We start from the raw sequence: 23,202 nt of genomic DNA on the forward strand, positions 1-23,202 counted from the left end.
TTCAAAGAACCGTCTATTGACAGGTACTATATGGAACTAAAAGTGGCTCTTTTATGGAATAACTCCAAAAACTCTTCATTTTGGCACCTTTATTTTTAAGAGTGTGTGTAAATGAATGATGGAGATGGGAGTTTTGTGATGCATGTGTGTTTTAGTACTGCATATTTATGTTTGAGGGTTTTGTTTGTTCCCCTGTTGTATCCGCCTCTGTAGCATTTAAGCTAAACCCATGCACACATGATTAGTCCACTTAATCTAATAGAGCTGTGTGAATGGCCGCTTGTTCAGTTGGAATTTCCCTCTCTGTCTCATAGATGTGGATGAGTGCAGGAGCCCCAGTGTCTGCCCTGGTGGCATATGTGTGAACACCCAGGGCTCCTTCCAGTGCCAAGCATGTGGCCCTGGCTTCAGGCCTGCTGGTGGGAGATGTGTGGGTAAGAGTCCCTGGAGGCCCCATATGGAAAGCGGCTCTGCCGCAGTGTGGGTTTTCCGTATTTCATTTTATGATTGTGTAGTAATAATATTCCCTCAGTCTGGCATAGGCTAGGAGTGTAGACTTGGTTTTGGCAACAGTCAGGATGACTTAAGGGGGCATGGCGACAGTGAATGCCCCTCCGAAAGTGTTGACAGTCCTGGATATTTTGCAGGAATAGCCTTTGGGCCTCGACTAGACTGAGAAATTGATTTGCCTATGTGGTTTTATCCTAATGATTAAACTGCTAAGGCTAATTTAACAAGAAAGCACAATCTTTCTAACTTTGAACTTGAAATTAAACTCAGAAACCCCATTTAACCTGTGACATTTCCAGACATGATCTTATGTGCTAGAAAATTAAGGGAAACATACTGTAATGCAGCGTAAAGCCCCCATATTGGCAGGTTATGGTGTGCAATAATTTCTATCGGCTAAACCACATTATCTTAAGGTTTCTGTAGGGGCTGAATGGGCATTTCCAACTTCTTTGACCAATATTCTTACACTCATGCCTCTATGTATGCCTCTATGTTTTCCAGTGGCTGGAAGATTTTAATCTAATATCTGCCTCCTCCACTTCGCACCAGGTTCAACCCCAGGAGTTACACCAGCACTCTTTAAACACATTGTCTTGTTATTGCGGATCTTTTGCTGCTGTAAAAGATTGTTTGCAATACTTCAATTTGGGAGAGTCAAAATATTTTGCCTTGGCCACAGCCTTGAACAAACAGAATATTATTTTTGGATGGTTCTGGACACTGCGGCAAAACCCTGGGGATGGACTCTTTATTAGGGGCTCTCATTTTGAGGACAGAAAGGGAGGACAGAGATATACTGCTTGGGCAAGAGGTCATCAGATTGCGTATTACTCCCCAAGCACAGTCTTCACTCAACTCAGTATGTGATATGGCTGTAAAAGCACTACGTTTAACTTCATCTCTAGTATTATAATTGTTCTGAGTTTCTCAGTGAGAAAAACTGGGAACTGGAGGAAATGTAAGTAATGCTAGGAGGACAAAGAAATGTAGGGGTTTTTAATACTAATGTGAAGGCAAACTGTGTGGAAAGTATGGGTACCTCTTACAGTGCTCTCTAGAATTATTGGGACCTTTAAAGATGAGCACAAAAGACCCTGATGGTCCAAGGTGTTGTGCAAAAGTTAGAGACCACCCTTTCATTTATTTAGTTTCCATTCACACAAGTTATTCATTTTTCAGCACCAGGAAGAAAACAGAAAACATATTAAACAGAAAATTGCACAGAAGCCTCAACAACTAAATATATTCTAATTATTTCAGTATTTTGTATGTCCACTCTTTGCCTGAATCACAGCATCCATTCCTGTCAGGAGCCTTGCTAAATCTGCAGGGATATTTTTCCACACCTCCGAAGTTCAGTCTAAGAAGTTGTTTGCATTTTTTGTTGGACTCAAAAGTCTATTATCAGTTGCTCTGCATCTCAGATGTCTGACTTGAGTGTTTTAGTGCAAATGCTCTTTTTTTGTCTGTTTCCTTTTCTCAGTAATCAGCATCCTTTCAGACTCATAGTGTTGAATTGTCTTCTCACAGTGGAAGAATGAACAGAAACGCTAGTGGATTTTTTCAGATCTTAAGCAAGTGTGGAGCTTGATTTTCTCCTGTGTTTTAAAAAATAGCTTTTCTTGAGGCATGTTCATGTGTTAGCCCCGAGTTTATGTTCAGACAACAGGCCCTAAAGAGTGGTGCTCAGTGCTAACCATAGGAAACAAGAGAGTGTACAGTGCATTTCAGGATCAGGACAAAGGAGCCGTGCTTGACTGAATTAAAGATATAAAGCCCAATCAATCACTGGGCACTGCAATTTGTTGCTCTGCATTCAACAGGCATTTGGCAGCGAATGCCTTACAGGATGTGCCACTTCATTAAAATGAATTACTGTGGACCTGTGATACAAAGAGAGCCTTTTTCTCCAGTGCTGCAGAAACTCTTTACCTAACTTCCACAAAGTTAGCGGGTCTTGAGGTCTCACGCTACGTGCAAGCATATGTGTATTGCAACACAAAGCCCTTCTTGATTTCAATGAAGTTCAAATTACTGTTACTGTTTGGCGTAACTTACTGAGTGTTTGAAACAGGAACAGGCGAGATTAGGATCATTTTTAAGTCAGTGGTTTTCATTTTGGAGTACCTTGACAGCTGGATAGGTGTGCCACAGTATCTCTATTCATTTCATTACAACAAAAAAATTAGCCCTCTAATCGTGCCCATCTTTAGTCTCTAATTAAGTTCCGTTTAGAACATGTCAAAGCAGACAAATTAACTGATAGACATTGTCATCACAGTTATTAGTGTAATATACACAGTCTCGTTTTGCAGGAAGGAAAAACATCGTCAACATTTCTGCCAATTTTTTGTTATTATTTGACATTTAAAAAGAACAAGTCAGAAGTACCTGTTGATGCAGAAGAAAGTACATCGAATGTGGAGTAATTCTTTATATAACCTTATAAACCATCATGTAGTCATAGTCTATCATTACAATTACAATTGCCTATAAATAAGTATTTAATAAGATATACATTAGGAATTGCTAATTGAATGTATAGCAAAGGGCCAATAATAATTTTAGACTTAAAAGAGTTAAAAGATGATATCAGATGCACTTTTATTTATATCACAAACAGATGTACAGTAGTGTGCAAAATGAGGCCACTCTTCATTTATTTCATTTCCACTTAAAACTGCCTGTACAAGTTTTAATATTTACATTTTTTAGGAGATTTTGCTGGAGATTAGATATAAGATAATCCACTTGCAAAAAGAAGGAAAAAGTCAAATGAAAGTACGTGAAAAAACAGGCGCTTCTAAAGCTGGAGTTCAAAAAATTATTAAAAGACATACAAAAATAGGATTCCTAACAACAAGGCAAGACCTGGTAGACCACCAAAACTCTCACTATCAGATAAACCATACTTACAGCTCCACCCTTGCTTCAGATCAGGTGTTTCTGTCCTCCTTTCGCTGTGAGAAGACATCTCAGTACTGTGAGTCTGAAAGGATGTGTAGCTGCCAAGAGGCCACTAGAACACTGAAACTGGACGTCTGAGACACCTGAGAAGGTTTTATGGACTGATGAGTCTAAATTCAGAATTAGGATTATTTGAATCATGAAAAGCATAAAATGCAACCAGTTTCTAAGACTTTGAAGGTGTGGAAAAATATCCCACACCATCCTTTCACTCAGTGTGAGAAATACCCCTTGGCATTCTGCTAAAAATATTCTAATGTAATATATAAATTCTTCTGCTATTTTCCCTGACACTGAAAAATGAATGACTTCTACTTAATGATCACTTTGACTGGAAATTAAATAACTGAATAGTGGTCTCTGGCTTTTGCACAGTACTGCATAAGGCTTTAAAAAATATGATGGTGCATATTTATGCTAAAACTAGATGTACAGAGCTGTACACATATTTATGTTCTTTTTTTTTGTGTGGTGTTCATTATTTGAGAAAACAGGAGGAAAAGGCATGCTAAAATGGGTTCACCTAAAGTTCCTGACTTCATATTGAATGGTCATCCTTCATGTAGATGAGGTCAACCAAACGAGGCATGCTTTCTAACTGCCTGAATGGAGTATGTAAATAATGTTCCTTTCTCCAGCCATTGCCTCAGTCAATTGCCTGTAGCACAGTAGTTAGTGGCCAATTGGCTGGCCGGTGGATAAGGCTAATTGGTGGTGCGATAGGGAAAACAGCCCAGCTTTCCTTTCAGGCCTTATCAGGGAGGACTTTGAGAAATAGCAGGAGATTGCAGAAACAAAGCTTCAGGGGACACTGACAGACGTCTGGCAGACGCAGAGGCAGCGCACACAAAGCTCTGCTTGTGTGCGTTTCACCCCAGAGGTCCTCCAAGTCTACTGTCTCTCTCACCCTCCTTGAGGCCGTCAGCCGTCTGGAAAGATTATGGAAGATGTTGGAGTAACGCACAAATACAGTACACAGGAGATGGGCCTGGCTAGTTCTAGACGTTTTGAAATACGAGCTTGGTGTTTATGACTTGTCAGATTTCACAGAAAACATTTATTTCTCATGACGTGACTGATGAAACGTCTTATTTTGTAGTTGTGCTGTAGGGAGGGTCTGTTGAGCATTGCTTTTGAATGAATTTCTCTTATTTTTCATTTGCTCCCTTTCACTCTAATATAAACACATACATTTTGCCTTTCGCCATTCAGACTCTTCGTTCCTTTTTTCTCTTTCAGACATTAACGAGTGTCAGACAGCAGGTGCGTGTGCCAACGGCCGGTGTGTGAACACAGAGGGTTCCTTCATTTGTACATGCAACCATGGATACCAAACAACTCCGCGCAATGACAGCTGCCAAGGTATACATATCAAGCACACATTGGTGTACATACTTACACACTATTACTACAGCTCATTTTCAGACTCCTCACCCAGACTGTGTTCCTTCCAGATGTGAACGAGTGTTTGGTCCCAGATGTGTGTCCACACGGCACATGTGTTAATCTCCCAGGCTCCCACAGGTGCAACTGTAACACAGGTTACCAAACCAGCGCTGATGGCAAAGCTTGTGAGGGTATGTACTTTACGGTTTATATGCTGGAATAATAGTCCGCCTTTTGCCGAACTTCACTGCTCTCTGCAGAGCTGCTCCACAGGGACACATACAGCTCGCGGTAGAACTGTATTCAGCTTGTCCCTTTATGTCCACTTGTCCCATTTCTGGAGTAATTATGGGACTCTTTCATGTAGGTTCTTTAATAAATCCCAAGTACCAGGTAAAAAAATTATATGTTTGTTATGGATGCACCAACATGGAAAATGTGGGCAGTATTGGAATTCTTATGGCAACAGCAGTTGTGGATTACAGGAATGGGTTTTTTAATGTTTTTAAACTATGATATAATTCCAGTGTCATTGTGCAGACTTAGTATTTATGGTAGTTAGTAGTTTTACCAGTATTGATAGTTAACAAAAACTTAGTTGACTTTAATGTATGTCATTTGCTGGGTGCTTCAGATTGTTTAGTTAAAAATGTAAATTTGTTCAAAAGCAAAATAAATAGTAAGTCTCCTTTCTGGAAATATGGTTTCTGTCTCGTTAGCGGACATCTGTGTAAAAGTTTCCTTTGGCATAATTTTAAGGGAAGATAACAGAACAAAACAGTCCAGTCAAAACAAGCTATGTCTAGTTTTTAATTCTTTAGGCATATAGTGTAGCCGTACCCAGGAAGCATGAGTTCATTAACTCTATTAATGTAAATGAAGTATTATCTAATATTGGGATATATTTGGAAATGTACAGTCATGCAACCATTTGGGCACACCCATGCTTTGTTGATTTTCTAGGTGAAAAAAAGTTAACACATCCTCTGCAAAGTACAAATGTCTGCACATTTGAATGTACAATTACTTTATATCGGGAAAAAACATAATATTACCTTTAAAAATATTTTATATTTAGTTTTTCCCAATATGTTAAACTAATATGTTAAAGAAATTGTGCAATTAATAAGCAAAAAATGCCATGTTTAAGTTTGTTCACATTAGAGGATATAATAACTTATATTCACTTAGATGGTCAACAAAACATTGGGCCTCATTCATCAATATCTTTAATATCAGTATGTTTTTTTCTCAAATTTATTCTTGAGAAAAGTCCTAAGAAAAAGTCTACGTCAGATTCATGACATGTTCTTAAACCATACAATTTTTTGCACTTTTGTGCTCTTGAGTGTGTGTAGATTCTGTTCTTACCTGAGAACAAGTCCCAAATAAGAAAACACTGGTGAATGTCAGAATCTTTGTGAAAACTACGTAAGTACATTTTTGTACAATACACATTTAGTGGATGAGGCCCATTGATTTGACTAGGGACATTCAAATTTTTATGCAACTGTTTACTGAATTTTGTTAATAGCAGCCAGCACCACTGTTAGACAGGGTTAGCCTTATTCAAGGGTATAATGACAGTTGAAGAGCAGAGACAGTACCTACAGGCTTACCACAGGGTTCTGAATAGGTGACCATTTGGTTGTGAGTATTCACAAGGGTTGCACAATATATTTTTTGTTTATTGTTATCGCGATATTGTTTTTTGCAGTTGTAACCCTAACCCTAATCTAAAAATTAAAACTAAAAGTTACTAGAGCTGAAGATTTTTTGCTATGGAAAAGAAAGAACAGTTCTGTCTCTTTTACAGACGTGGATGAATGTGCTCATCCCAGCCTGTGTGTGGAAGGTGTGTGTGTTAATACTGTTGGCTCCTTCACTTGCACCCAGTGTGAGGTGGGATACACTCTCTCTGAGGACAGACAGAGTTGTGAGGGTGAGTCAGGCTCCACTCATTCAACCCTAGGAAGTCTGTTTATCCTTACATCCTTTCTTTTGTGTTATACTTCTATGTTTATAAGCTACACATTTGAATTTTCTCATTTCTTCCTCACAGATATTGACGAGTGTCTCTCCTTGTCTGCATGCCCAAATGGCATCTGTTTGAACTCGGATGGATCGTTCTCCTGTGTAGATTGCCCCATGGGGTACAGTGTCTCAGCAGATGGAGAGCGGTGTGAAGGTATGTGTTATATTACACCACCCAACAACACTGTAATGAGAGACTGTTGAGTCTTTGTTCACTGCCTGTCAAAGGTTTGAGGACATCTAGCTTTTCAAAATGCTTTAAAACACCAGTGAGGGTTGTTTTCTTGACTTAAAAGAATAGTTCTGCAAAAAGTAAAATGTACACCATTTCCAACTTATCCCAAATGTAGGTGGCCATCCAAGATATCCAAGGTGTCCAAATTTTGCTTCTTTAATTTAGCGCTGGAGTTACAAGGCTAGCATAGCTAAAACTAGAAGTCAGTAGTCACCATGTGAAAGTTTTCTCAACCCACTCAAACCACATCCAGTTCTTCAATAAGATCATTCAGATTTTTTAGGGGTTTAGTACACAGATTGACTTTCTTCAAACTATAAAAATGAGTCTGTGTCACACAGGCACTTCAGTTTGAAAATTCAGTTATTTCTGAATAGAAATAACAGATATCGTACATGTGATCTGTAACATCCAAATGCCTGCATGATGTGCATGCACGCTAAGGGGAGCTGGAACTCAGCACCGCACCTGATATCTAAAACAGGTGAATTTTTGTTTAGTTTCATAGCGCACAGTAAGTCATACTGTCCTCTGAACTACACTGACAACTCTGTGTGACCTTAATGAAGACCTAGATGTGGTTTGAGCAAGTTGAAAGAAGTTTTGGGGATGTATTTATGGAAAATGATTTGGGTGACTATTGACTTCTACTATTTTTAGCACCATTAGCCTTGTAGATGCAGTGTTAAACTAAAGAAGCAAAATTTGAACTCCAAACATGTCTTGGCTAATTGACTACATTTGGGGTAAGTGAAAAGTTGTGTAAATTTGATTTTTCCAACCATTCCTTTAACCTAAGGAATAAGGCTAACCGAGTCTATTTTGAGAAAAACAAAATCATACCCAACCACACCCAACACATTTATGAGCTTTCAACAATACCAATATCATTCAATATCAATATCAAATCATTATTTAGGCAAAACCTGCTCTTCATGCTAAGGAAGGCACTTTGATAAACACACTGAGGGTTGAAACATAAGTATTAGTAAATACTAAACAGCTATTTTCTGTTAACAAGAATTTGTGGGTATGTAGTTTTGTTAAAGTTTTCTACCCAAGCCTTGGTTGAGCTGAACTGTCATTGTGCTACCTGCTAGTGAATTCTAACCTTTTTATTGCTGTTCCTCAATGCAGATATTGATGAGTGTGCATTACCCACTACCTGCCCTCAAGGAAAATGCACTAACACAGAGGGCTCATACACCTGCACTATATGTGGTCCTGGATACAGAATATCAGATGATGGGAGCCACTGTGAAGGTGAGCCTTCTGAAAAAGGAAAGAGAGAAAAGAGTGAAAAGAATAGATAATGAAAGAGAAAGAGAAAGAAAAGTGATTGGAATCATCCATCAATTTATTCATTCACTATTCCCTGTGTAATTATTACACACAACATTGAATGTGAACCAGTGCATGAAGCACTATCATGCTTCTGGCTATCATACTTAGCTAAACAAATAAGTTATTGCTTTAATATCTTATGTTTCAACATATTGGCATTTCCCAGCCTGGAGCCATGCATTGCTTTGTGGTATATTCCAGCTAAAGAAATGTATGTTGTCTATGCATCATAGTTTACAGTGATTTATGGTTAATGTGTAGTGACTCTGTGGGGAGTCAGATGGTCCACAAAGAATTCACCCTTATGAAATGTTGGCACCCAAAAATAGAGGCTAATATATGGCAGCCAGAGAGAGATTTGATGAGATGCAGTTTGCTTCAGTACTGGCTTTTATATGATGCTTTTTCATTGAACTCTTGACAGTACGCCTCTAAGTGTTGTCGCAGAAAATGAGAAGTATTGGGCAATGTAAGACTTGTCTGAGCTAAGATGCTATATTCAGATATCACATCACTTTTGGTTCTGGAGGCTGTTGGCGGCATCCAGCAGACAGATGTACCAAAAAATGACTCTGACCACAAAAACGGATGAAGTCAACTTTGACTGTGTGATAAATCCAGTTCGAATGAGAGTTCAGTTGTGACCACAAATAATGTGCTTTTGAATGTCAGGGAGAAAATGTACGTTTATGATCCCAGCTGGTATACTAAATATACTAGTGTCATACTGACAGGAAGAAAATGTCAGGATATCATCATTTAATATGATGCGTAGAATTAATATCTGTCAATCTCTCTGTATTTGCAGAACAGAACTTGTCTAGCTGAATAAGAAGGGTTCATTTAGTAAGCATGTAGTCTTTTGGGCACATAGCCTAGGACTCTATGGACGGTCATGTTCGGCTGTGTAATTTCAGTATTAGTGTTAATGTGTCTCAGCCAAATGTATTGGTAAACGCCTTTGGCTTTTGATCCCAGTTGCGGAAAAATTGACCATGACTGTTTCATGAGGTTTGCGCTCAGTTGCGTAATTTAATGAAGAATCTGTTGAATCGTGCAGTTCTTTCCATATGGGCCAAGTTGTCAGACAATACAGTGCAGCATGTTCATTTTCTTACTATCTTTATCAGATGGTCTCTAGATGTGCTACAGGTATTGGTTATAGTTTGTTTGATCTTACTGACCATGACTGATCACTGATAAAGTCTAGCGACTGGTTTCATCTGGAACTGTCAGATGCACCGCACTGTCTGGTCCGACTTTTACATCACAGTCTATCTATCTGTTGTCTCCGTAGATGTTACTCCAGCTTTTCATCAGAGTGATTAATTACCACATCTGGCTCTTCTTTCCATTTTTCACTCTGTGTTCTGGTGTTTGGTCTCAGTGTGTCACATATTCCCCCCCTGCACTTTATCTATCCATCTTGTATATTAATGTCATTTACAAATTTTCTCTCAGAATAAACTGCTCTCTGTTTTTCATTTTTGTATGACTGTCTGCCATCTCGCCCAGACTTTGATGAATGCTTGCTGTCTAGTGTGTTCCCAAGCCAACTGTGCAGGAACTCCTCAGGCTTCTACTCACGTAGCATTTGTAGTGCTGGCTTAGAGATGTTTGAGGATGGTCAACCAGTGCCAGTGTAGATGAACAGCACACAGTGAAAGAAAATAGATATACATATTGCTGGAGAAAGGAAGAAAGATTAGTATTGTAGCACACTGTTAGCATTGTCCTGCACAGTTGTGGCTTACATTACACATACATTTTCTAAACCACTTATCCTTCTGGGTCACAGTGAGAGCCTATCCCAGCTGTCATTGGGCAGAAGACAGGATACACCCTGGATAGGTCACCAGTCCACACCTAGGGGCAATTTTATCATGCCCAATTAGCCTGACTGTATGTCTTTGGACTGTGGGAGGAACATGCAAACTCCACACCCCGGTCACCCGACCAGGGAATCAAACCCTGGCCCTCATTGCTGTGAGGTGACTGCGCTACCCACGGCGCCACCATGCCTGTACAAGTACCAGTTGTGTATACAAGAGATACAAGACAGTCCACTTGCATAAGAAAGGAGAAAGTTAAAGGACAATCAGTGAAAAAAACAGGGTTCAAAAAATAAAAATGAAGATACAGAGAAAATGAGACTCATAACAACTGTGCAAGATCAGGTAGACCACCAAAACTGTCCCCATTAGATAAAATGAATTCAGATCTGAAAAAAATAAAATGAGTCTGAAAGGATGTGTAGCTATCAATAAACCATTACTGATGAAAAAAAAAAAAAACATTTTCAAATCCAACAAAGAAGGTGCTGGAGCTCAGGCCTTGGACTGGCCACCCCAGAGTCCAGATCTCAACATTATTGAATATGTCTGGGATAAATTGTAAATAAATTGTGAGAAGCAGAAGATGCAACCAATTTTGGAGGTGTGGAAAAATATCTGGAAACAAATAGAAGCTGTAAAAATAAATGAAAGCTGTAATAAAGGCAAAGTGTGGTGATACTAAATACTGAATAAATTCTATTGTATTTAGTTGTTGAGGCTTGTGTGTAATTTTCATTTAAATATAAGAATTACTTAATGGCCATTTTGACTGGAAATTTAAAAAATGAAGGGTAGCTTTTGCCTAATACTATATTTTCGAAGCAACTTCCTATAAGACTGGGGATAACATTAATTAAAAAAGCTTGCCTTTTGAGCTTTACATAATAGTCCTTGAACCATCACCAGAATTTAATTGTGAAATTGCCAGATGTGTGTTACATTTGCATTTGCTTTCGGAACATTTCAGATACTTTATCTAAGTAGGTTCTGCTTAGATTTAATCGACACGTCTGCACTCACTGTAAAAAGATTAGCGGCTTCATTTGAAATGAAAAGCCAGCTTCCTGCTTCTACCTGTCCAGCACACACAAACACACACAACACACAATGAAATTCTGTACCCTAACAGTGCGTGTGCAGATGGCTGAGCAGTGCCAGGTTATGGAATTTCCAGTTTTCATACAGTGCCTGTGCTGTGAGTGTTTGTTGATACAGTCATTATGAAGCACCTGTAATAGCTTGCTGTTTTGGATGGAGTTCCCCTGCCTGCATACCTTATCTCTCGCCTCCTCCTCATCAACAGCTCTGTCAATGCAGTTTAATAAAGCAGGAGCCCACTCACTGCAGCCTACGTGCAGACTAACAGACTTCAGCTAATTCGCTGTGGTATGCAGTCCGTTTTGTTTGGTTATCGGCAAATCGTTACGGGCCTTTTTGTCTGCGTTCGAAAATAGGTGGATTGGAATCGACTTGCGTTTTGATTGAAAAGTGAGGAGGTATTGATGGTATCTAAACGAACGACTGGAACTTAGTGTAGGGCAACATCGTAGTGCAGCAGGAGATGAAAAATGAAGACCACCAAGGCTTCTTTTTTAACCAGTAAATTTCAGTTAATAGCCCACTCCAGATTATTTTTTATTGCTTATCCACTTTTTGATGATTTTGATGACACCACATTTTGTTTGGCTTTGTGTTGCAGACATTGATGAATGCCAGTCTCCTGAAGTGTGCCCACAGGCTGGCTGTATGAACACTGAGGGTTCGTACTCCTGTATGACCTGTGATCCCGGCTACAGGCTCTCGTCAGACCGCCACACGTGTGAAGGTAGACAGCCATGTGCTTGACTTTCAGTGGTGAACTGGACACATGAACTCCAGAAACCTTTTACTTTGTTAAGCGTATCATTAGTCCCTACGTGATCATTGGAAAGCATATTACTTTAATATGCATATAATGTAAGCCCAGTTTGCCACATGTGGCCAAAGCCACTAAACTAAATATTTTTTTAAACAATCATAATTTCTTTTGTAATCTAGTCCAGGACTAGTCGTAGATTTCTGAGAAATGTTGCTTTAGTGTTGTGTTAACCTTTTTTTTTACATTCCATTGTACATTTTGCTCTATTTACTGTTGTTATCCTACTGATACATATCAAACGCACAGTCCTTACAAATCGCTTTGTGTCACCTGTTCCTGCAGATGTTAATGAATGTGAGGACATGGCGATGTGTCTGAGTGGAGACTGTATAAACACTGCAGGATCCTACCACTGTGACTGCCCCGTAGGCTTCGAGCTAATGGACGCTGACTGCAGAGGTGCACCTTTACTTTTGCATTTAACTTTTAGGCTGTTTTGCACATAATGAATTTACAGATGTTCATATTTATGATGTGTCAAAAATTATTCATCTGTTCTGCTGTCGGTTAGAACCTAAATGGTTTTGAAACACTATATGGTGATGTTTTTGACCACATGCAAATAAGTTTGTTTATATTCAACAAATTATTCAATATGGGCAGTGAATTTGGCATCAGTGTTAATATAAAATGTAATGTAAAAAAGTTTTAAAGATGAATTCCCCCCATTTTTTTGCATAATTCAGTCATTAAGATGTAAACAATCATTCATAGTGGTTTAGTATAAAATATGTAATTCTAGAGAAACTTACAGTGTCAGAATTGTTCAGAATGGTAGTGATAGGAACCAGATCTCTGAGGTATTTAATGCCTCTAAAAGCGACCTCACAGAAAGATATTACATATTTCTTAACGCCTTTGGTCTATAACAAGTTTTTTTAATTCAATCATGGTAGAGAGGCACATGTAAGGTGTCCTATGGCAAAATAGTACCCAAAAGAACTGATTTACCATATTGTTACCATTATCAACATTACATGTAAAAACTCAGAGGCCATTGTATGTTCACTGGTCATTTTGGACAGTAAATAAAGTAGAAATAAATAAATTTAAACCCCCGGTTCCTCATACCACCATTGTAAAGAAATCAAAGTGTGTACGTTTCTATACAACACACCATTTCACAACAAAACTCTTTAATTCCCCTCAAACCCTGTAAGAAAGTAATGCTAATTGTATGTAAATGGATTGCCATCTGATTCATTTGACCTTAGATTTTCTGCAAAAATGTGTTGAGTACACCAGATCCCTAGTTTGCATGGCGAGAGCCAAAGTAAAGAGTACTTGCAGAGAGATTGGGGCGAAGTTAAGGGCAGAGCGCTCGTTGAGGGTTGCTGAACGTGTAGACCGCACCCTGCTTACTGAAACAACCCTAATATGGAGACAAGCCAAACATATCTACAGCACTAAAGTCGACCAACAAACTTCATAATCGTATTTTTCTTTTTCTAAAGTCACAGCATAATCAAAGTAAAAAATGAGAGGCAAGGGCATGTAGGGAGAAGGTGAGAGGGTTTAAAAACAGTGTTTAGAAAAAAGCATTTCATAATAGGAGAAAATGAAAAAAAATGGGATGGGGTGGAATGTGGGGGAAATTAACCTGATAAAGCTGATAAAGTAGAAGGAGGAGAATGATGTCCAAGGAGACATGATGAACAGAGAGAGTGGGGGGGGGGCTATCAGACTCACTTATCGCTCCTAATGGACCGTGGCAAGACTTCATCAGTCTCTCTTTTTCCCTGTTGTTGTAGTGTATTGAGTTGTATTGGAGGCCAGAGCCTCACCCTGTACACTCTACACTGTGTCGCTGACCCAGCAACCTCACTCATGTCTGCTGTCATTTCACACCACACTCAGAGTGAAAAAGCCCAGAAACACCATGCTGGAAACAGCAGTAGGAATATCACCAAGCATAACATTCACTGCATCCTGACTCACTCCTGTCTAGACTTTCTGTACATGAAAAGCATCCAGAGAGAGGCTGTAAGAAAACCTGTCTAAAAAATTGTTGCAAGAATAGTGATAGTATGAAAGGATATATACAGTCTTATGCAAAAGTTTGGTAAAATTATGTTTTGTTGATTTTCTAGGTGAAAATAAGTTCCTCCACAGAGATCAAACTTCTATACCGTTGAATGTAGAATTACTGTTTTTTTTCTTGAATTCAAAATATGGGGAAAAAATAAAACATAAAATGTTGCATATATAAAGGTTATGGCACTCTTAATGTTATGTTTCCATTTTATGTTTACGTTAAACAGCAAAGATATAGAAATTGTGCTTTATTTTTACATTATAATTTGCAGCAAAATGCCACATTTAGGTTTGTTCTCTGTAGAGGATGTGTTAAGTTATTTTCACTTAAAACAACATAATTTGACCAAGTGTATCCAAACAGTATGCGCATATATGTAGAGTCATTTTAACCACATAAAAACCTCACAATAACATATTACGTGCTGGTTTAAGGGCTGCTTTCCTGGACAGGAATTAAACCCAGTCCTGGACTACACAGCATTCTGAATGGAGATTCCCTGCTGAAAGGATAATGTAGTCTGGGGCTATGCTTAATCCCTGTCCAGGAAACTGACCCTAAGTGCTCTATTGCTTTTACACCAAGAAAAGTAGAGCAAAGAAGCCCTGAGTATTGTTTTAAAAAACATGTTTGTTGGCAATTTATACTGTCAAAATAGCTTAGCAGTTGGCGGTCAGCAAAATGACCAAAAAAAAATCAGATATAACACATTTAATTCCGATTTCCATCCATTTAGACTGTGTGATCAGAGCTAACTGTTACATATTGAAGCCCTAAAGCTGTACCCTAAAATTGTCTTGTTAAAGGTTGAAAGAGGTAGCATCACTGAGTTGCAAGAAAAAAAAACAAAAAAAAACACAACACTAAAATATGCTGTGCATGAAATAATTATTCAAAAATCAGATGCGTCGGGTTGGATTTTGCAGTTTTTTTAGACCGTATCATACATCTTTACACGTTAATGTGACCACAGGCTCAAAAAGAAGGTTCGGCTCAATGTTTAGGTCTCAAATGCAAAATCAACACTATACTGATGACAATAGTATATAATGTACTTACATTCATGGAAGACACGTCCTTCACCAAGTTTTCTTAGTTTTTTTTTAAATACTCTTTTAAGACACTGGCAATCATGAAATTCATCCACTTGGGGAAGGGGTCTGAAGCACAACTAGAGTTACAAAATATTTTTCTGCACATTGCATGCAATTATGCATTTCCAAATCCCCAAATCTTACATAGCATAGCTTTAGTAAGTAAACTTAAATAATAAGCCTGAAGTTTAAATAGTTAATATACTCAAATGTACACTTGATGAAATGGATCTTTCTACAGTGTCAAGGAACTTAAGCTTAGTTAGAATTTATACGTTTATGCAGAAAAGAACTTCTTCACAAGACGTGGGCCTTTTTTTCATGGCAAAAAAAAAACCCTGACTTGTTCCCGAAACATGGCAAGCTGCACTAAATATTCTTAATGTTGTGCAATGCCATTCAACCTGCACATAGGCACACACACCCTTCTGGCCCAGTGCCACCGCAAATACTGGGTTCTAATTATGCTATAAATCAGACTAAGCATAGTTTCCTCCGTCTGTGTGTGTATCCCGCTGCGTGCAGTCATTGGCAGTGGGTCACTAGCATGGGACATGAGAGATGGAGTGGTGTGTGTGGGTGTGTTGGTGTGTGGGTACATCATTTTTTCACATCATTTGAAATTGCCAGCTGCCTTTTACACAGTGTCAGATTTTCATGTTGAATGGACCAGTAAAAATGGTTGAAAATGACGTAGAATACATTTTTGTTATATTAACTTACATGAGGGAAAAATGTTTTTACCCTTTCCTGTAAAGCTGCTTTCTTGGAGATTCAAAGTTTTTCCCGACAACAATGGTATACACACTTGTGTCTGTGAGTATAAATGGCTGTCAAAAGTTTGGGGACACTAAGCTTTTCACAAATGAGCACATTGTCAGTTGGCTGAAAGCTGACAAAAGTCAGTCATGATACTGAATTTAATGTGATAAATTAAGTAATAAACTCGCCTTCTAGCCATATGGTTTGGCTGATTTGAAAAATGTCTTCAGGCAAGTTCAGAGAGCATATGGGAATTAGAAAACAAAGAAAATGTAAAATTTCAGAAATCCATATGGACATTAACAGGTCAATGTTTGTAATGCAGGTGTTTTTCTTACATAATTAAAAAGTGACTGGAAATCAAGCACTACTCAAAACGTTCAGCATAAGAAATATCCTCATATATTCAGGTAGGTACAGAAAGCAAAAGTGTATATGTGTCTTTGGTGTATGCATATACATGTTGTGCACATAAAGTATATAACCTCAAATTCAGGAGCCCTTATCCTTATCATATATAAAGATTGATTTAAAATGTTCATTTTTTGTTTTTGGGTCTTTAAATACATGTAGTTTGTTTCTCTTATGTTCTCCACATCCTCCACACAAAGAGCTTTCTTACATGAAATGTTCTCAGCTGTTCTTATTATCAGGCCTTGGAACACGTAAAGGGGTTCTTTAGGTAATGTGTTCCACTGTTCGTACTCCGCTGCCTTCACTTATGACTAAGTTAAGTGGCTTGTAAGTTATGTGGTAATGTAACAATTATCCTCCAATCCTTATTTAATCAAGCATGTAGCCGTCATTATTAATTTTTTACTAGTTGACTTCAGGAATGTTCCCAGCTTGTGAGCACAGGATATTATTATTTCTTTTTTTCCTGTTGCATGCTTGGAGAGTGCAGTAACTTGGGCACTGTACCATTGGAATACAGCACTGGCTGTGCTTTATTTGGATGTGATTGAAACATGGAAACTACTTACAGTCTAATCTGTAGATTAAATCATTTCAAAATTAGTTCATCCATTCAGATTGCAAATGAGCTCTAAATGCTGTAATTAGTGGTTTTGTACTAGATGCAGTTCATATGATCCAGAAATTATATTGAGTTTATTTCAGTCGTGAAGAGCAATATTAATCATTTTTCTTTAAAAACATGATTTATACTGAGGTAGAGTTCCTATCTTTAGCTTGATTTATTAGGTTCTTTGAAATGAGGTGGCTTTGTGCAACATCCTGAATTCAGTCCTCGAGCTACCAGCTTTTAAAGCAATAGAAAAAACAAAATTTACATAAATTTCTCCTTACTTCAAATGCTGTCGATCAGCTGAGAAATACAGGACTGTGCGAAAGTCAGAGACCATTCATTTAATTTCCAGGTAACACAGCCATGAGTTTTTCAATTTTCAGTGTCAAGAAAAAAACAGAAAAACATATTGATCAAAAAAAGGCACAGAAGCCTTAACAACTAAATATAATATCAAAATTCCACTCCATGCCTTTATTACAGCTTCCATTCTTTTCTGGAGTCTTGCTTTCAGTGTTTCAAAGAAATCTGCAGGAATATTTTTCCACACCTCCAAAGTTCAGTCTTAGAAGTTGGTTGCATTTTCTGCTTCTTGCAATCCAAATAATCCAAAACACATTCAGTGATGTTGAGATCTGGACTCTGGGGTGGTCAGTTCATTATTCTTAGAACAAAATAGCTTCTATGTTCTTTTGCAGGTGGTCATTTTTTTTCTTTTCCGCTTCTTGACAGCTACACATCCTTTCGGACACATAGTGTTGCGTTGTCTTCTTACAGTGGAAGGATGGACAGAAGAGTGGAGCTTGATTTTCTTTCAAAGATGAAATCTTTAAGTACTGTTTATCTGATAGGGACAGTTTTGGTGGTCTACTAGGTCTTACACGGTTGTTAGCTAGTTTTTATCTAGCTTTTTTTTTTTACTTATTTTTCCTTAACATTCTCCACTTCTTTATAGCTAATCTCCTCAGTAATATGTATAACTTACTTAACAGCTGTTTTAACTGGACATTAAATAAATGAAGAATGGTCTCTGACTTTTTTACAGTTTCAGACAAGTGTGTGATGATTTAGGCATGCAGTTTGCACATTGCTAATTGGTGGGATATAAGCTTTCATTACTTGTTAGCTACATTAGCCTTGCAGCTCAAGTGCAAAACTACAGGAAACATCAGACACCAAACATGTCTTGGCCGATTGATTACATTTGGAGTGAGTAGGGAAAAAAGCTCTGCCAAACTGTTCCTTTAAACATGAGGCGGTCACCACAAATGGGATCATCATGTTCAGGAAAGAAGTTCTCCCTTCACAGTTTCATCTTTATCTTTCCCTCTCTTCTACCTCTCCTCCGCTCCTGTCTCTCTGTGTTAGATGTGGATGAGTGTGCTGTAGCAGGAACGTGCTCTAATGGACAGTGTCTGAACACAGATGGCTCCTATCAGTGTCTGTGTGAGTCAGGCTACAATTTCTCCACTGACTCTAAGGAGTGCGAGGGTGAGTCTGTGTTTCACTGTTTTCAGAAGTTGTACATCAAAGCCAAGTGTATGATACATTTTGTCACTGTAATATCAAAATACTGTAACTAGACCTGTCATGATTATTACATAATCATCTCCTCGCAGTTGTTTAAGCTGATCACAATTGACTCTGCAAAATTCTGAGAAAGTCACGCCTCCTGTTAGTAGTACAGTACAAAGAAAAGTTTAGAAGCACACAGAGTAGTACATGTGAAACATTTCTGTCAAAAATAAACCGGCTTTACAAGATATTTAATCTGTTTGAACTGTTTGATTCTTCAAGCTAGCTATCAGCAGCTAAATTAAGAAAAGCTAGGTAGCCAACGAATGTTAACATTTTTCTAAAACATTATTTGCAGTTACATGTGGTATTAAAATAATTTGTAGCAAATAAAGTGACTGAGATAAAGCTTAGCTTACCTTAGAGGCAGCGTAATTCCACTATTTCTTAGTCTACAAGTCTTACTAATTTACTGCCAGCACCGTTCTCACTGCAGGTTTCTTTTGAGGTTTTCTGTTAATGGTTTTCCTCCATTTGACAGAAGAATGTAGAGACAATTGTGATTGGCTGAGAGGCTTGTCAGTGCTAATTTTTCAAACAGTCAATTATTTAAGCTGTGTGCAGTTGTTAGATTTCACAGTCCTGTGTGAATTGGGTGTGTTTTCATCAGTTGAGTTGAAGCAAACACCTTTAGAGGGCAGCAGTGAATACTGTTTGTTTATTTGAGCTTGAGCTATCTTTCATTAGTTGGAAACAAGATAGCTAGTCAGCCATTCTGACCACTTTAGGCTCATGCTTTAATAGTTGCATACGATGAACAAAATCAATGAACAAAATTGCATCAATCACAATTATTTGTATAGCAAGTAATTGTCAGCTATAATTTCATGATCACTACTGGCCTAATTGTAACTTTTACACCATATAAAAAATTCAGTTTCTCTTTACATTGTGTTAACATTTTATGATGAGTGGACAAATAAAAAGCATTCAAAATGCATCCATCCATTAACTTTAAAAATGTTTTTTTTGTTCTTCTGTAAAATTTGCATTTTGCCAATATGAGGTTTTGTGTGAAATGACAGCTGAAATGTTCAGTAATACCTGCATCTACAATCTGTGGTGTGTGTGTGTGCGTAGATCTGGATGAATGTAAGGAGTACAGTGACGTGTGTGGAACATGGAACTGTGAGAACACACTGGGTTCGTACCGCTGCTTCATGGGCTGCCAGTCAGGCTTCTATGGAGAAGAGAACAAAGACTGTGGTGAGTGCTCAGTTAACATCAGGCCTGCAGTAACCCTACATGAAATGCCTTGAGAACTGTACCTCGTGTTTTGTTGCCATTGGCTATTTCCTCACACTCTTAGAAAAAGGTACTAAACTGGACTTTTTTGGGGTACAAACACTGTCGCTGGAGTGGTAGCCTCAAGTTTGTGCTTTCAGTACCTTTAGTCTGGGAATATAATTGTGCCATATTCCGTGGCAGTTCTTCATGTTTTTCCATTTTTATGTTTTTCCAGTCTTCAGGCTTTTTAATTTTATTATGAACATGTACATATATGCACCTTTCTCATGGGAAAATGAATGCAATGTACCTTTTAAACTCATTCAAGGCACACTTTTGGACATTATGAATCATGTTGTACCTTGTTGAGGGTACTTTTACATTGTTTGAACTTTGAGGGATAAAAATGTACCTTTTTCTGACAGTAAAATAAGTGTTAAAATAATAATAATAATTTCAAAGTTAAACTGTTTTTTTCTTCAACTTCTTGGTTTCTTTTTTTGATCCAATAGGCAGAAAATTATTGTAGCCTTAATTCTCTCTTCTGTGACAAAGCAGTTGTGTGTGTTGTGAAATCCGTAAATGCTGATAAATCTTGGAAGGGGAATTTAAGAGCGCTCAACGCCAGAGAATCAAAGCATATATAAATGTTTCATAACTGAGGTCTCTGAGACCCCAAACATAAAATGTGTATCTGTTAAGGCTTTAAGCCTTTTTTTAATAACTGCTGATTCTGTTTAAAGCTGCACTATTTAGGATTTTTTTGTTGCCCTGGAAAGCCTGAAATAATAATTTTCAGTCAGAGGTGTTGGGTTTTTTACATATTAACATGCAAAGGATCAAAAAGAAGGTCCCGCTTAATGTTTAGGTCTCCCATGCAAAATCAACACAGTGCTGATGAAGATATGTGACAATAGTAAATAATTTACTCACATCCTCAGAAGACGTTGCTCGGAGAAAGGGGAACTAAGCACAACCTACGTTACAAAATGTTCTTCTGCACATTGTGTGCAATCACACATTTCCACCACAGAGGTCTCCAAATCCCCAAAACTTGCATGATGTAGCTTTAAAAATTCCAGTTTTTTCGAGGCCTTGATTCACTTTCACTGTATGTTCTCTGTATGCTATCTCAGTCACCCCACCCTCTACTCCTGGAGATGACACAGATATGATTCTGGCACAGACACACACACCCGCTAAACTCGAGTGTATCAAACTGCATCAGGTGCACTTGCTTGTCCTGGGCAGGACAGAGGGAGGAAATGGCTCTGAGAGTGAATGGCATTGTGCACAGACAGCTCTTTGTCATTTGAAACGACTTTCTGTTGATCGCCCAGAGGCTAAAGCTGCAGGCTGGAGTGGGTGTAGGGGGTAGATAGACACGGTGTAACATGAGTACACTTGTTCTCTGCTCTGTGTGAGGATGAGCCATAGCCAGAACCTTGTGTTCTTTCTGTCAGTGCTGTGAGGAGCCTGGTCTGCATTCTCCAAATGCACTTGCCCTGGAGCAGCAACAGAGCCTCACAGCACTGAGGAACGCACTTAGTCATCTGGCTTTGTTGCAGTTAGTACCTCTCCTCCAGGATTGTCAGGGAACACATTGAACAAATTTTGCATGTTTTCCTCTCATTTCAAAGTCTTGTGTAGTTCTGATCTGGATTACATAAGTCTTGTGAATCCTCTGAATGGATGGCTCCAATCTTCAGCAAAATAATTTAACTAGATATGAAAGGTGATATATGCATATATATATATACACCGATCAGGCATAACATTATGACCACCTCTTGTTTCTACGCTTATTGTCCATTTTATCAGCTCCACTTACTATATAGGGTCCATGGGGGTCCTGACCACTGAAGAACAGGGTAAAAGGGGGCTAAAAAAGTATGCAGAGAAACAGATGGACTACAGTCTGTAATTGTAGAACTACAAAGTGCACGTATATAGTAAGTGGAGCTGATAAAATGGACATGCCTCATTGGTGTATGTACTGCATATATATGTGTTATATCTGTACGCACACTGTATGACCAAAAGTATGTGGACACCTGACCATCACTACTAAATGAGCTTGTTGTCAAAAGAGTATTTGTGAAGTCAGGCACTGATGTTGGACGAGAAGCCCTGGCACGCAATCGATATTCCAATTCATCCCAAGTGTTCAGTGGGGTTGAGCTCAAGGCTCTGTGCAGGCCACTGGAGTTCCTCCACTCCAAACTAATCAAATCATTTCTCTATGGACCTCGCTTTGTACAGGGTCACGGTCATGTTGGAACAGGAAAGGGCCTTCCCTAAACTGCTGCCGCAAAGTTGGAGGTAGATAACTGTCTAAAATGTCTGTGTATGCTGTAGCATTAATATTACCCTTTACTGAAGCTAAGGAGCCTATCCCAAACCATGGAAAGCACCCCCAAACTTTACTGTTGGCACTGTGCATTCCGGTAGGTAGTGTTCTCCTATCATTTGCCGAAGATTACTCCACCAGACTGCCAGATAGCGAAGCCTGATTCATCACTCTACAGAATGTTTCCGCTGCTCCAGTGACAACCTGCTTTACACCACTCTGACTGACGCTTGGCATTGCGTGTAGTGACCTTAGGGCTTGTGTGCAGTTCCTCAGGAATGAAAACCAATTTCATGAAACTCCCATCTCACAGTTCTTGTGCTGATGTAATTCCATTGGGCAGTTTGATGTTCTGCAGTAAGTGATACAAGAATAGGCCATTTTTAAGTGCTATGCGCTTCAACACTCGGCATGAGTTTGTGAGGTCTGCCGCTTTGTGGCTGAGCCATTGCTCCTAGATGCTTCCGTTTCAAAATAATAGGACTTACAGTTGGCCGGGGCAGATCTAGCAGGACACTCTATTATAGTACCACATTTAAAGTCACTGAGCTGACTGGCTAATGGTGGTCATTTAGTAATGGAATCAACTCTCTTACAGCCTAGCTCAAAGATACAGAACCCATTTTTTTTACCTACAAGTGGTTTCCAAGAAATAGTTACCTGCATGGCATAGCACCCCAGACTGGATAATTAACGCCAAAATTGGCACACTGCGTCAAAGTCAACTAAGGTAAAACTTTTTGAGTTCAACGTATCTTGCTTTTCTGTCCTTTTTGTGCAATGATATTTAGTCATTTTTGACCAAATGATTGAAATGTGGGGGCCATATTTTTAGCAACGTTCAACATGTTTTTGATAATTATAGAGGTTCAGACTTTGTGAAGATAATAGAGTGGTAGG

At 38.6% G+C, this 23,202-nt stretch overlaps 1 protein-coding gene across 1 annotated transcript in view; it reads left to right on the forward strand.

Annotated features, from left to right (window-relative positions):
• The window catches only part of LOC118823500 (latent-transforming growth factor beta-binding protein 2-like), a 153,142-nt gene that overhangs the window by 107,276 nt on the left and 22,664 nt on the right, over positions 1-23,202 (forward strand). The window contains exons 19-28 of the mRNA XM_036593176.1: positions 315-434; positions 4,720-4,842; positions 4,935-5,057; positions 6,683-6,808; positions 6,929-7,054; positions 8,273-8,398; positions 12,014-12,139; positions 12,515-12,631; positions 18,519-18,641; positions 19,806-19,931. Of these exons, the coding sequence (XP_036449069.1) occupies positions 315-434; positions 4,720-4,842; positions 4,935-5,057; positions 6,683-6,808; positions 6,929-7,054; positions 8,273-8,398; positions 12,014-12,139; positions 12,515-12,631; positions 18,519-18,641; positions 19,806-19,931 (1,236 nt within the window). The remainder of the gene's footprint in view (positions 1-314; positions 435-4,719; positions 4,843-4,934; positions 5,058-6,682; positions 6,809-6,928; positions 7,055-8,272; positions 8,399-12,013; positions 12,140-12,514; positions 12,632-18,518; positions 18,642-19,805; positions 19,932-23,202) is intronic.

Source organism: Colossoma macropomum, unplaced genomic scaffold (assembly GCF_904425465.1).
Source record: "Colossoma macropomum unplaced genomic scaffold, Colossoma_macropomum, whole genome shotgun sequence".
NCBI lineage: Eukaryota > Metazoa > Chordata > Actinopteri > Characiformes > Serrasalmidae > Colossoma > Colossoma macropomum.